This window comes from Ochotona curzoniae, unplaced genomic scaffold (genome assembly GCF_017591425.1).
Source record: "Ochotona curzoniae isolate NIBS_2020 unplaced genomic scaffold, NIBS_Ocur_1.0 contig_4843, whole genome shotgun sequence".
Taxonomy (NCBI): Eukaryota; Metazoa; Chordata; class Mammalia; order Lagomorpha; family Ochotonidae; genus Ochotona; species Ochotona curzoniae.
In genome coordinates, this window is record NW_024466400.1 from 218,031 (window position 1) to 232,942 (window position 14,912).

At 38.1% G+C, this 14,912-nt stretch overlaps 1 protein-coding gene across 1 annotated transcript in view; it reads right to left on the reverse strand.

Moving 5' to 3' along the window:
- ZBBX (zinc finger B-box domain containing) overlaps positions 1 to 13,597 on the reverse strand; it is a 78,834-nt gene extending 65,237 nt beyond the window's left edge. The window contains exons 1-5 of the mRNA XM_040988375.1: positions 13,530 to 13,597; positions 11,809 to 11,922; positions 8,780 to 8,870; positions 4,463 to 4,511; positions 3,470 to 3,579 (exon numbers count right to left, since the gene is read on the reverse strand). Coding sequence (XP_040844309.1) covers positions 3,470 to 3,579; positions 4,463 to 4,511; positions 8,780 to 8,870; positions 11,809 to 11,922; positions 13,530 to 13,597 — 432 coding nt within the window. The remainder of the gene's footprint in view (positions 1 to 3,469; positions 3,580 to 4,462; positions 4,512 to 8,779; positions 8,871 to 11,808; positions 11,923 to 13,529) is intronic.
- Positions 13,598 to 14,912: the final 1,315 nt, after the last annotated feature.

Sequence of the window (14,912 nt, forward strand, 5' to 3'; positions counted from 1 at the left end):
AACCAAACATGACCTAAAGGATGAACAGAATCAGTGTTGGAAATAACTTTAGCCAGAGGCTCCAGTGCACATGGCCAGGAGCACACATCCTCTGGGGAAAGCTTGCCTTCTTGGAGAGGAACTCCAGTCCGACTGTCCTTCTCATTTCCTCTCACACCACAGCCTTACCAGCGCATGGTAAAATCAAACAGCAGGAGGTGCCCGGCCAGAGGTCAGTGTGTGGAGAACTGTGCTGGTCCCTGCGTGACAGACTGTAATACAGTGACACATGATTCACCTGTGGCTTTGGCAAAGGCAGACGATGGGCAGCGGGTCTGCACTGGGACCTACCACCTTGCCCTCTAACAAGCCCCAGGCGGTGCTTGGCAGACGTCTCTGCAGTGACCCTAGCTTATTTGAGGGCATTTCAAACACCTCACAGTCCAATGAAACTAAGTTTATTTTGGTGCCAAAAAAGTTGCAATCCATGCACATGTTTTTTCCATGGGACATATTTTCCATAAATGTTTTGAACACTTCTCATATATGATCTAGAAAAGCAAACTAAAGTCTTAAGAGAGTTTTTTTTAAAAAGATTTGTCTTATTGGAAAAAAAAGATTTACATTTTAAAACAGTAGATTTACATAAAGGAGGAGAGACCACTGATTCACTCCCCAAGTGGCTGCAATGGCCAGAGCTGAGCTGATCTGAAACCAGGAGCTTCTTCCAGGTCTCCTACACAGTTGCAGGAACCCAAGGCTTTGGGCCATCATCGACTGCTTTCCCAAGTCACAAGCAGGGAGCTGGATGGGAAGCAGGGCCACCAGGACACAAACAGGCAAGCATATGGGATCCCAGCGTGCATACAGCGCGGATTTACCCACTGAGTCAAGGTTCTGGCCCGAAAGAATTTTTAATGGTGTAAAATTGCATTTGAAGTCCCCATATGAAGGCATTATTACCTAAAATTATGTAATCAAGTTTATTTTTAAAAAATAATTAGGATAATATTATTTTAAAGAGTAATCAATTTCATACAAGTACCACTAGCAAGTATCAGAAATATGCACAATGTTCCGTGAGCTCCGAATGGCTGTCTAATTTCATTTAGTCAGCACAGCCTTCTGTCAGGGGACAGTCATTATTGTCCACCATCAAGTGGATGACCTCAAAAACGGACCTAAGGATCAAGAACGTGTCCACAGTGACCCAGTGTCATAGGCTCAGTTCTCAGAGCCAGCCATGATACACACTGAGCACTGGTTGCAGCCATAACCACTTAGCAGAGACCCCTAATGAAATCTGTCATCAAATAAAACAATGTTTCAAATGACTGAATGACCTGCTTAGGCAGTACTTCTCAGGGCTGATTAGCTATCCAGAACTGGGCCTTTATTTAAGCACAAGAAAATATGATTCCTAATATAGAAATCAATTCTACAGTTTTAGCTCTGATTTCAAGAGCTTCCATGTCACAGAAATAATGAAAATTTTGCCTCAAATTTATAATGTGAGATGTAAAATGAATTAAGACGTATCATTTCACATAAAATATGACAGGTCTATTAATATTGGTTTCAAAATGCCTAGTGTAGTGGCTACTGTTTTAATGAGTTTATGACAAATTTGGGGCACTGGTTGTATTTGAGGCACAAAGTAATAGTTAACTCAGCTTCTGGTTGAGTCTACGCCAAGCACTTGCCTACAACAGACTTTGACCGAAGCACTCACACAGCGTCTGTAGGCCAGACCATGAAATCCAGAGTTCTGGAGTAAGTTCGTGTATTTTCTCACTCCTTGCGTTGAAACAATGAGTGAAAATGTCAGCAAATGGAAAGCATATTTAAGAGGCTTGTATAAAGAAATCCTGTAAAAATGTGCCTAAGAAATCCACCGTACGACAGCTTCGTCCGTGACGCCCGAGCACAGCTTCAACACGAATCTTATGAATTTGATGAAGGCCAGTCTGTTGGATGAAACCTTTAGAATCTATCTGAATTTAATTAAAGTATCCACATCTGCCACGTTGATAGGCGATTTTTATATTCAGCACTTCAGTTCTGCCAATAAGAAACAGCTTAAAGTGACTAAAATTTCTTTTTAAAATAAAGTTTTTGGAAGTCACAAGTTTCATCTTTGCTATCAACAAAATCTTAGCCGTTTGTCAATTCTTCAGGTTACAAGAAAATGTTGCCAACAAAAATACCCAACTTGTTATCTCTTATTACATGTCTGACATCTCCATGGGCATTAACTCATGAGCCTCAGTAAATTTTGAAGAACAGACTATTTTTGTCCCTGTTATTATATTTTTGCATATGAGAAACTAGATAAAGAGTGGTTAAGTCATTTGCTAAACATGAAATAGCACAGGCTCTATGCTGTGGCACAGCAGGTAAAGCCAGCTCTGTGAGTCTCAGCCCCCACTTTCACTGCAGCTCCCTGCCAACATGCTTCCTTGGGGCTCTGCACTCACGTGGGAGACCCCGAGCAAGCTCCTGGCTTCAGCTGGCCCAACTCTGGCCAGACAGCCGTTTGGGGTGCAGCCAGGGGTGGAAGGTCTGCCTTCTAAATAAAGACAAAATAACTGAAAACAGGCAAAGCTGATATTCAATTCTCTGAAATTCAGCCTTTTTAAAAAATTCTTATTTTTGTCAAGGAGAGAAAAAAAAAAGAATGTGTCATTTGAGAATTAAAGACATTTTGCATAAATGCCCATATCAGCCTAGCACATTATAGAAAAAATAATTAAACACACCATAAACAATCAAATAGTATCCCAGATGTGAATCAACAAGCAAATACAATACATCCATAGACCAGGATGGTGCCTAATAATGGAAATTAACATATTACAGATAAATCTGACAACATTTTCCATCAACTCAAAGCTCAATCTCCATGTGGAGTGAAAGAAACCCAAAGATACTATGCCATTGCATCCCGCAAAGGTACCAGAGCAGGCACAGGTAAACCTGGGGGCTTAAAAGGCAGAGCTGTGGCCTTTGTAGTGAGGACGGAGCAGAAGACACACACAGAACAGCCCGTGTGCACTCATCAAACGGTATTTCATTGCACATTCTTGATAGGCCCATGTCACCTTGAGTAAATTATGTTCTTCCAGAAGAGCAAGAGAGTATGACAGGAGCATCAGCGAATGCTCAGAACGTTACCACAATAGGATGCAGAGGGAGATGTGGAGATTGAAGACATTTTGTTTAACACTTGGTTTGATTTTGGTTTTGAAAGGGAGACACTGCAACATGTTTATGTGCCAAAAGCAGGCTGCAGAGGGGCAATGACAAGACAGACGTAGGGGTGATGTCCTTGAACAGAAATGACAGAATGAGATTCAGTGATTTCGCTAAGGAAGCTTAGCTGTGGGCCTTGCCTGGCACGTGTCACTCATGTTAACAGAGTGAAGAAGATAAAGATGGGAGCAGCAAGTGCACACGCACTCTACTCCCACGACTTCTCACTGGCACCTACCAGAAGAGCAGCTTTGTTCTCACACTGGCCACACACCCTCCCTTTGGTCTTGGGTTTTTCACTTCGCAAAGAATCTGCCATTTTAGAATTAAATGGCTGTTTCACTGACTCTGGAAGAAAAACAAGTGTCATACAAACCCTTTAGAATATGACATTTAGCTTTCTATTGATAAAGCAATGAAAACCATTCATTTACCCAAATTCTCAGAGAGTATCTAAAGACTACCTGCCCTGTAAAAATGAGAGCTCGCCAACTCTAACCTGTAAGTCGACGGCAGGAGCCCACCGTACTGTCCCCCCAACGAGGTCTCATAGATCAGCGCTGCACATCACCCATAGCTATTCTGCTTAAAATTCACAGGAAGTGAACACATGGCATTATCAATGTTAAAGCTGTGCTCTTGGTAGAATTTTGTGGTATTCCCCTTTAACTCTGAATCAAAGTGAAATCCATGCTGAATAAACTGTAAATATTGATAATATTATTTATTTATGCATTATGATATTTAAATCTGAAAAATCTACTAAATTATTAACTGTATTTGTCCACCAGGGAAAAAATCTTATTTTAAAATTATTACATAATCAATTTTTCTGTCCACTTGAACAGTTTAAAGTACCAAGCAATTTTTCAATTTATTTAATTTTATAGAGGTAGAATTCTATATCATAACTTTATACTGCTAAATTCTCCTTCTGGTTAAAAGTTTGTATCAGTAAAGTTTTAAGTAGTGGTGCTATTATATTCTAATTCTGGAAAAATAAAGTGACTGTGATCAAGTTCTAAGATGAACTTTTTGACAGAAAGTAAGCCCACAGCTTCAAAAATTTAACTTAGATAAAATGTACTTTGAAAGTCAAGTTGTAGTAACACTAAGGTTTAAAACTTTTATACTGTTTGAGCAATGAGAGCACTTTCATTTTACATGTAATTCAAACAGAAAAATAAAATGAATTGTATCTTTATCATTGATTAAAACCATGGCAAATTACCTTGGGTCTGCTCCTTCAGGAATTTAAATCTCAAATTCTGGCCTGAAAACTGTGTAAAAATAAACGATACTTTTTGTCAAGTACACATTATCTTGTTGAAAGAAATATTAATTGAGTTTTAACAAAAATATTAGAAAGTTATGCCATTATTCACTATCTTGAACAAAAATTACTTTTGGAAAGACAATATAAAATTAGTACATCATCATTAAAGCAAACGTAAGCCCAAGTATTTACAAAGAGAAAATTCATTAAAAAGAGAATCAAATTTAGAAACATCTATAAACCAGTTTTTTTTACATACTACATTTTTAAACAAAAAACCACATATTGTCAAAAAATTATTCTAAGAAAATGCTAATATTTAAACCTTGTAAAGATTCAATAAATATTTTCTATTCATGCTCTTTCTGAAACATAAATTTTAATATTTTTGCATTCTGAATCTAAATTCTGATTGAGTCTGTCTGCTTATATACCATAGCAGACAATTTGTGCAGTTTAGAGAAGCGAATGTTTAAACATCACAAACTCAGCTTTCAAACGCAGTATTCATGAACTCTGACTTTCCTACATTGAAGCCAGAAAAATCAAGAAACTGAAACTCAGTACGAGGTATTTCAAATAAATAATAACTTAAAAATTCTGGGATCTTAATCTTCTAAGAAATAATAAGCATTTGCCAATTGCCTTGGTCTTACTAAACCAACATTTAAAAGACACAAACATGGAGAATGGTGTCCATTTATACCAGCACTGTCAATTCATGCTCAGTGTTCAGTGTGCATGCTCAATTACCCAATTTGTACATGAGAATGCAGGGACAATGGGCCTCTCTGTGTCTAGGGCTGTACCAAGTGCAGTCATCTTTGAACATTGAGGCCTGATTATTCTCAGTGAATCTAGGGGTCCTGCTTCAAAAGAACCTTACTGTTCACATTCTTTGAAGTAGCCATTCAGATGTTTTCTGTGCCAAACACAGCGAAAGAGAAAACAGAACTGAAATAATTGATTTCTCTATGAATCCTACTTTATTTAAACTGGAAATGTTATACACGGTATAGATAATTTAATCTCTCTTTTCACAACCAAGTTATCCAATATGACTACTTTGATGATCTATCTGGGTTGCATCATAGGCTGTGTTTATCCAGGTTACCTGGTCACACTGCATAACTGATATACCCAGACAAAATAAACCCACTGTTAGGGAAATTGTGTCATTTTTTTTCTATTGTGAGTAAAGTTTCTCTGTTCTATGAATATAGACATATTCACTTCGAATGATTCAAAATGCACAAAAATATTTCAGTGAACAAGCTGCTCCTAGCTAAATAACAAGTGCCTGTGAAGTCTGATTTCCATCTGCGAAGGGTTGGGCGTGGAGTAGGAACAGACCAAGGAGGCACTTGCACAGCACACAAATAAACGTAACATGAAAACTGAACGTCAACAAGTCACTCAGCACTTCTCTGATATCCTTGAAGATTTCCATGTCCATATTTACCAGGCATCTGGCACTGAAGACTCTGCAGCATGCTGGCCTCTGTGACCATCTGAATGACTCTCAAGTGACCCCACCATTGTGACCAGCGCTTGCATCTAAGCAGCATGGTCACTGGCCACACCTTCCAAGTCCCAGTCACAGCATCTCCCATATCCACCCACTACCTAAAGGGGGCTCCCAAAATCTGTGCTGAGCATCTTCAGAGGCTCCATGGCTTTCTAGCCGTCCAGTCGTGCACTCGCTGCAGAGGTTGATTCCCAACCTTTTGAATTCCCAAGAACTCGAACTCATCCCATTCCCATCCCAGTGCCTGAGCAGAGAATGGTGACTTTGAGCTTACCAACACGGTACAGGATTTCCATTACGTTTACCCAACGTGTCTGACCAGCAAACCCATCCTCTAAAACTTACTTTGAGTCACACGCTTGCCCTTTTCTTGCCTCAGGAAAATGAAAATTATGTTTCTCTGTGGTGAAGGCCTCCTTAATGAACAATCTTTTAAAAGCAACATCCCCAGTAACTGGCCCTGATCATGTGTCTCTGCAATGCTTCCTTCACCAGTAGCCCACAAACTGGCTCACATCATCTCAGTGGGAACAACAGGAAATGTCACCTAGACACTGCCATACGTGTCCTAGGAAGCAAAATGGTTCCCTTGAGAAGCATTAAACCAGCAGTCAAAACTCTTTTCACATGCAATGTATTGGATAATACCGACTACAACATATGCTCTAAAAAGGCCTGCCTTTACTTTTGCACTATATTAATTCTGCTTCTAGTACATTTCTTTTTCCTCCCTGGGCTTTCTTCACTGGAGAGTGAGCCAGTTGCAATAGGCCTGGTACACTGCATTCCAATCTTTCTCCTGATGCTTTAGCTTTTATCAGATGTTAAGTTATTTGATCTATGTTTCCCAAATAAAGACGAGTGCTACTTAAGAGCGATACAAGCACTTAATGGAAAAAGCATTTTTAAAAAAAATAAAAATATGCTAAACTGTTGACTGGTATAAAATATTAATGTTCATTTCTGCCGTATTCCACAACTGGACATCCTTGAGTTTACATGCTGCAGACCTGTCCTCTTCCTGAAGATCGTTAGTTGGGACATTTATCCTGTTTCAGCTATCGCAAGAGGATTCAAACCAAACTCTAAGTACACATTCCAGACTTTTCTAACTCCTTTCCTCATTCTATCTCTGAATCAGGCCAGTATGAAACAGTGTGTTTGGCTTCCTCCTGTTTCTTTGTTCTCTTTATAATTCTTTTCTGCCATAGTTCTAACTCAGAATTCTTTCATCTGACTATCAGATTCTTCTAAGGCTGCCTAGTAGCCTCGTGGCCTGAACCGGTGACCTGCTTATAAGGTGTCTGCAAAAAGGAACTCAGAAAAGGGAGAATCAGAAACACCCACTCGTACCCACATTCACCTCATCTTCTTATCACATTCTATTTTACAGAGTCCAAATTCACTGGGTATTTGAGCGAGATCTTTCATCATGAACTATTAACTTTATCTTGCTATCCTCCTGCTCAGAAACTGTCAGGTAACTTCATTAAATTTTCAGATAATTTCATTAACATGATGAAACAAATCAAGACACCCAACTTGCCTGCCCAATCTTTCTTTCAAGAGCCATGTTGTGTAACTCCTCAGTTCGTTATACATTAACCACCCACTTACTTACTTAGGTGGCTTGTAGAGATTTACAATCTGACTTATCAATGCTTTTCTGTTAAATAACCCTTGTAGATTCTCCAATATTTTTAGCATTAAACTACTATTTCTCGAGAAGATTAACCATATGCTAAATGATAATAGCAAAAATATACATACTAAATTTTACCACAATTATTTGAGTCACCTCACATTTCAGTGAGAAAACAGTTAATAAATTCTGTTAAAGAAGTTTGTAAGCTTGAAGTTTATAATAGTGACGAGTCAGCATTTTAATATATCATATTTATAATAATATCTGAAATATGGAACACTATGTTGGCAGCATAATACAAATGCGAAGTGGAATATAAAATCTAAGTCCAAAAATTAACCTAACTCACAGAGGGGAATGACACCATAGAATAAAATGCTTTTCCAATGCCAAAATGTTCACAAGTGCCAAGTAAGATGATCCTGGATGCCAGCTGACTCAATGAATATTTAATGATAAAATTTAATCATAAAATTTAAGTTGTATATGTTTATGGCTGTGTAAGTTAAAACTTACAAAAGCATGCATCTTACACTATAGAATCCAGACATACTACATTTCCTTTATGCAAAGACATTTATTTGGTCTTGACCTTAAATGTAAGTTTTGTTCTATTTTACAATACCAGGTAGAGATGAGGCCAATGTATACTGGGAGACTAGAAGACGTTAGTTCCCTGACACATAGGGAAGCAAAACCTCACACAAGGAACAAGCTGCAGGGTCATGAGGATTACTCAAAAACAGTAAGAAAGCATGCTGTAATAAATACATACATCAAATTAAATTAACCTCCACTTCAAGAGAGAACTGCGTAATCTATTTCACATACTGTAAACTAGCACTGAACTGAATGGATAAAATCTACTTCAGAAACTCAGAAAAATTCACCTCAAATTGAGTTGAAAAACAACAAACAGAAACACAAATAAAGTTGTGTATTTATCTGAGTATAATAATGAATCAAATGTTGACCATTATGCTATTGTTAATGCAAGAATAGCTAACTCCTGAATCTAGAGGGAATGCAAGGTCTGAACACTGTAATTTATATCTGCGTGCCTAGCAAGTTGCTCAAGGAACAAATCCGATCTTCTCACCTTCACAGGATTCTCTTTGCTCTGCGGCATTGTGTGTGAGCGATTACCCAATTTGCCCACTTTGCCCGATTTCCAGTGGTAGCCACTTGACCTTCAAGATACATAAATAAGACCAAATGTAATTACTAAAAACATTTCTCCTTTTAATGAAAACAAATACATGCTCTCTGCTTCAAAGAATAGAAATTCAGTTGCTAACATGTTACAAAATACCACAAAATGAAAATTAAGCATCAAGAATGCTCCAATCTCCCCAGTGATTTGAAAAATATAGATAGCTCCGCTACAGTTGTGACTATTGTTGAGAAATGAGTAAAATGTCTCAACAAGGATGAAGAATTTCAGCTTTATTGTTTATTTTTATGACATTTACAATGACTAAAGTTAGCCTGGCTGACTTACAGGTACCTTTGCAGGTCATCACGAAACTTTTAAAGCAAAGAATTCACAAAAAAAATCAAGAGGAAAACAAAGCAAAACAACACCCAAAAATACTCAGCCACTCTCCTACACAGTAAATTTTTAAGACTTCAAATAAACCGCCATGTACTTTGCAAAGAAAACAAACTTAAGCTTTACTATTTTCAATGCATTTTTACTTGCAATCACCAGGACCCAGAGTTCAAATCTCATTTCAGAAATAATGAGACAACAACTTGCCCTGTGCTACATGGATACTAAACAAAGCCAGGATGAAAACCCTGGACTCGCACTTAGCTGACCAGTGACTGGCAGGCACTCATTCCGGCTTTGACATTTAATGTCTGCCTGACCTCAAAAAACAGTGTAAGTATTCTGAAAACTCAAACCTTGAATGTTTAAAAGGTTGCTACAAAAGTTTCCACAGCTAAGGAAAACTCAGGAAGTTTATGTTGAGAATTGGATCACCAGAAATGCCATGATCCACTGAGAAGCAAAAATTAAGTACAACTCAAAAAAGAGAAAAAGCTGGCCACTTGATTAGTAAGTGAAAAGCAACAACACAGAAAAATTTTCCAGGATTTGTGTTGCACCCCAGCATGTTAAGCAGCGCCCCTCTTTTTTAAGAATTTTTTTTAAAAAATTTTATTGGAAAGGCAGATAAACAGAGGAGGAGAGACAGAGAGGAAGATCTTCTGTCACGATTCACTCCACAAGCAGCTGCAACGGCTGGAGCTGAGTCAATCCAAAGCCAGGAGCCAAGAGCTCCTCCAGGTCTCCCACGCGGGTGCAGGGTCCTAAGGCCTTGGGCCGTCCTCAACTCTTTCCCGGGCCACAAGCAGGGAGCTGGATGGGAAGTGGGGCGCCGGGATTAGAACCGGCGCCCATATGGGATCCTGGCGCTTTAAAGGCAAGGACTTTAACCACTGCGCTATCGCATCGAGCCCAAAGCGCGCCCTTTCTAATTCTGATCCTTCTGCCTGCTAAAAGCAGTGGATGATGGCCCAAGCACAGAGAAAATGTATGTGTTCATGCTAGTACTTATAATCAGAAAATACTGAAAACTTAATAAACGTTTCACAGTAAATGAATTATATATTCATAAACACTGGTCAACTATTACTAAACTTGCTACTCTTTGTCTTCATTACTAAATTGTTTAAAGAGTACCTAACTATTACTAACAGAATGAGATAAACTGCTATATGTTCATATGGTGAGAACACTAAATATATTAAGTAAAACAGTAAGATATGACTTAATACCCATGCTTTATAGTCAACTTCATTTGTAGAAAAAAGGTATACATACACACACAACACACCTACACATTAAAACACACACCTTCTTACGCAGACATGTTTATAGGCACATATAAAGAGAAACCACTTGTGCCAAAAATAAAAAGTTAATCATTGCAAGTGAAGCGAGGAACAAAGATGGGAGTCACCCTAGAACTGAGAAGAGATTATTTGTATGATACCTGTTCATTCTGATTCTTCAATCCTTATTTTTTTTATAATACAGCAACAGTCTCAGTAATATTAATACAGATATCCAGGCATATTTGAGTTATCAATAATAACATTTTAGCTAATTGGCATTTGATTAAAACATTCCAAACATTTGTAAATATTCAGTGTCCGTGACATACATACATGTGTATTTTTGCCTATGAACATTTCAAAATGAACGAAAATAGTTCTAAATATAAACTGATTTCTTTTTTTAAAAAAAGAAAGATTTATTTGAGAGAAAGAAAGAGAAAGAAAATGAATTTCTGCCCTGCTGATTCACTGCCCAATGGGGGAAGCTGAGAGCAAAGGCTTCCATGCAGACCACTTTAAGTAACAGTGCCTGGATCGCTTAGAGAACCAGGTGATGCCCCCGGGGGTTGAGGGCAGATGGGGCGCAATCCAGGGTCTCCAACATATAGTGTGAGTGTACTGAGGGGCTGAGAGCATAGTGGGACCACAGTCCAGGGTCTCCAACCAGCAGTGTGAGTGCACTGGGGGGCTGAGAGCATAGTGGGACCACAGTCCAGGGTCTCCAACACGCAGTGTGAGTGCACTGGGGGGCTGAGAGCATAGTGGGACCACAGTCCAGGGTCTCCAACACGCAGTGTGAGTGTACTGGGGGGCTGAGAGCATAGTGGGACCACAGGCAAGGGTCTCCAACCAGCAGTGTGAGTGCACTGGGGGGCTGAGAGCATAGTGGGACCACAGGCAAGGGTCTCCAACACGCAGTGTGAGTGTACTGAGCAGCGTCTTAACCTCGATGCCCACTGACACACACACACATCTTCATTTCCTGTGGATGGCAATCCCCCAAAGGCAAAGAACACATTTTGCACTTTTGTCCTAAATTCCAAATCGCAGATTATTGAGAATTATACTCTAAGAAGGCAAATAAGAAGGATCACAACAAAGAAACCCAGAAGACAAAAACTGTAACTACTTTTTTAAAGAAAAACAATATAGCTCATGTGACTGTCATAGTCAGAAACCGTGCACTCACATGAATGCTTTCATCGGAAGGACAAGTGTACATAAAGTAGTTTTGTCAACACTCAGCTCATTCTTATAAAATTAATTACAAACTTTACATACCCAATTTCTTCCTTCTCTTTGCTCCTTGCAAATCTGAATTCCTTTAGTTTCCTTTCCATCTCTTCATTCTCCAATTCTAGCTGCACTTTTTCCATGCGTAGTTCCTGGGCATGTCTAAAGAAAACATGTTTAATGTGGAATGTTCACTTGGAGTAAGCAAAAGAAGAAGGGTAATTCTATGTAGTCTTCCATTTTCAAATTAAAATATTAATAATAAATAAATGAAACTTTTCAACTACTTCCTTTATACTTCTGTGCAATAAGGTTCCTAAAGTTTGTAGTTTTTAGCTGCTAGCATCCACCTCAATTCTTACACTTTTATTATAGTGTTGCAGGTTTAAGTCATAATTTTCTGTACACATAATTCTTGTCTTTACACATGCACATTCATGTCACAAAGTGGAAAAAGGAAAGTTAATTTGTAATCTTACTGTAACATTTCATTTTTTCAAACAGTGTGAATAACTTTTATACAGGCAAAACGAGCAATGTGGTAGAACCTCTACCATCCTGGGGAACTCCAATAAAAGCCAGCTTTTACATAAGCCATTCTTGCGAAGGAGGATTTAGTATTAACATCAGAAGTCCACCAACCTTTGGCCACAAGTTCCTCTTGTCCGTTTACAATTCTGGTTATTTAAAAGCATTAGGCACTGACTCTTCCACAGATTGAAGACAACCTAGTCTTCAGATTTCATTATCCATCATGAGCTTAAATATTCATTAATCATTATTACATGAATGTTCTTCAATCATCAAATAGCACAGAGGCACCCATGCATGCTGTGACAGGAAACCAAACTGACGAATAATGGATCTAGAAAAGGGGACTAATGTACAGGTATGATGAACACCCCCAAAACTAAACGGATGAGGGGACATGATCCTAGATACCCAGGAAAGGACACATCCAGAAACGGACAGGCTCCAAGCAGGCTCCAAGAGGGCTCCAGGAAGTCGGCCAAGACGCAGAAGGAACCTTTGCCTTCTCATTTACCCTACAAGAGCTTCAGCTCACACTCCAAATGAGCACTGTAACGGACGATATGAAACGTGGCAGAGCTTCCCACACGGAAGTGACTTCCAGCCCTGTCCTGGTCCTCTCCCTGGAGCACCAAGCTCCATGGCTGTGTGCATGCTCCAGCACTGGGGCAAAGGACAGCTTCCAGAGAAAGTGAGCCTCTACTGAGACCAAAGACAAACGCATTTATTCACAAGAAGTAGTGTATCTAACAATGAAAATGCCGTGTATTTCCAGTTCACCTTTTCTCAAGGTGGTCCTGTAACTGTGTGACAGCCTGGAGTGGGTGGCCTTTCCGGCCATTGTTGAAGGTCCCTCATCCTAATGGTCTCTCCAGTTTCAATTTTTCTTTAAAGTTTGAGATGATTCCTTCTACTTTGGAATCAGGGTCACAAAAATATGCTTAAGTGTCTTATGGAAAGCGAGCCCCACAATTTATTTATGACTTTTACTTTAACTCTTGTGGAACAAGTGTTTTCGTATCAATTTGTTTATACTGCCATAGATTGGTAATAAATCAAAATTACTTTCTTACTGCCAAAAAAACCCCACAAATGTGAATAAAATGGCAACAAGAATTCACACTTGAGTTTAACTCTAACCAATGTTACATAAACATTATTATATGCACAATTTAAATTGCAAAAAAAATAAACTTTTTAATTGTTTTTAAGAAAGAAAGAAATATATTTGTACTTACTTATATCTCAACTTGACAGAATTTCCAGATTTTCCCCATGGAAGAACAACAAAATCCTTGGTATTCATGATTTTTGTCTTAATATTGCCTAAAAATTATGCTGATTTGTGGAAACTCTGAAACAAAGTAACAAGAAAAAAATATGCAATAACTACATGTAATTCAGCAAATTTTAAAAACACAAATATTTATGAGGGAAAATTTTAATCAAAAGCTAAACACAAAATTGTCATATATGCTACAAATATGATGGGAATAATTTCATACTAACAAGATTTAAATGTAATATAGTATTTACAGGACTGAAATCTCACCATCATTTATATGTGTATTTCAAAAAGTTCATAAAAATGCATACTGTGAAAAATCTACACATGGATTACCAACAAATTGCACCAAAAGATATTTATCCTTTAATTCCACTTTTCATAAAATTTTGAACCCCACTTGCATATTAAAAGAATGAAAAAAAGTGAAATCAAAAAGAAAATGTATTTATTAAGACAAGTATATGTTTTCTTTTTCACGATTAAGATTACAAAAGACTTCATAGTTGTAGACACCATTTGCAACAAAACGGTTCAAACTAGAAATCATTATGCTTGGTGAAATAAGCTATCCCAAAAGGACAAATATATGTTCTCTCTGATATAAGGCAATCTTCATGCAAAATGCAAGATCAATAGACTTATAATTTACATACATTTATCCAGAGGATCTGTATAACGGAGACAAGTATACCATGAAGTGGAGACAGAATGCAGTGTGCATCTCTACTTCTAAATAAAATATGAACTCTCAATGAAACTGTTAAATATACCTTGACTCTAGAATGCTGGGCTTTCTGCTGTTGTCTATTAACTACAAAGTCAGGATACATTTAAACAGCAGAATAATGGACTTGCGACTGTTGTCGAAGGACTAACCCATCATTACAATATAGGGGAAATGGTAAAGCAGGAAATGGAATCCCTGAGCCTAACAAACTGTATCATAAAAAAAAGAACTTTTTAAATTAAAAATATTAGATTGGATTAAAGAAAAAACTTCAAACTGAAAAAAAAAAAGACTAATATGGCCGTGTACTGCAAAACATTTCAATCCACAATAGGCCATATATGCTTACGTGGTCCCATAAGATAGCATTCTGCAGTAACATGGCAAAGACTGTTGCCACTTTTCTTTGTGTAAGACTGTAAGTACATCCTATGATGTTGACTTGACGATCTAATTGCCTAAACACACATGTCTCAAATGCATCCATTGTAAGTGATGTAAGTGTGATCCAAAAACAAGGTACAGGGAAGTACACTGGGCGATAAAAGTATCTCTGAGTTATAATTTCAAGTCCAAAAACCCCTTTTCACATACGTATGAGTTTAA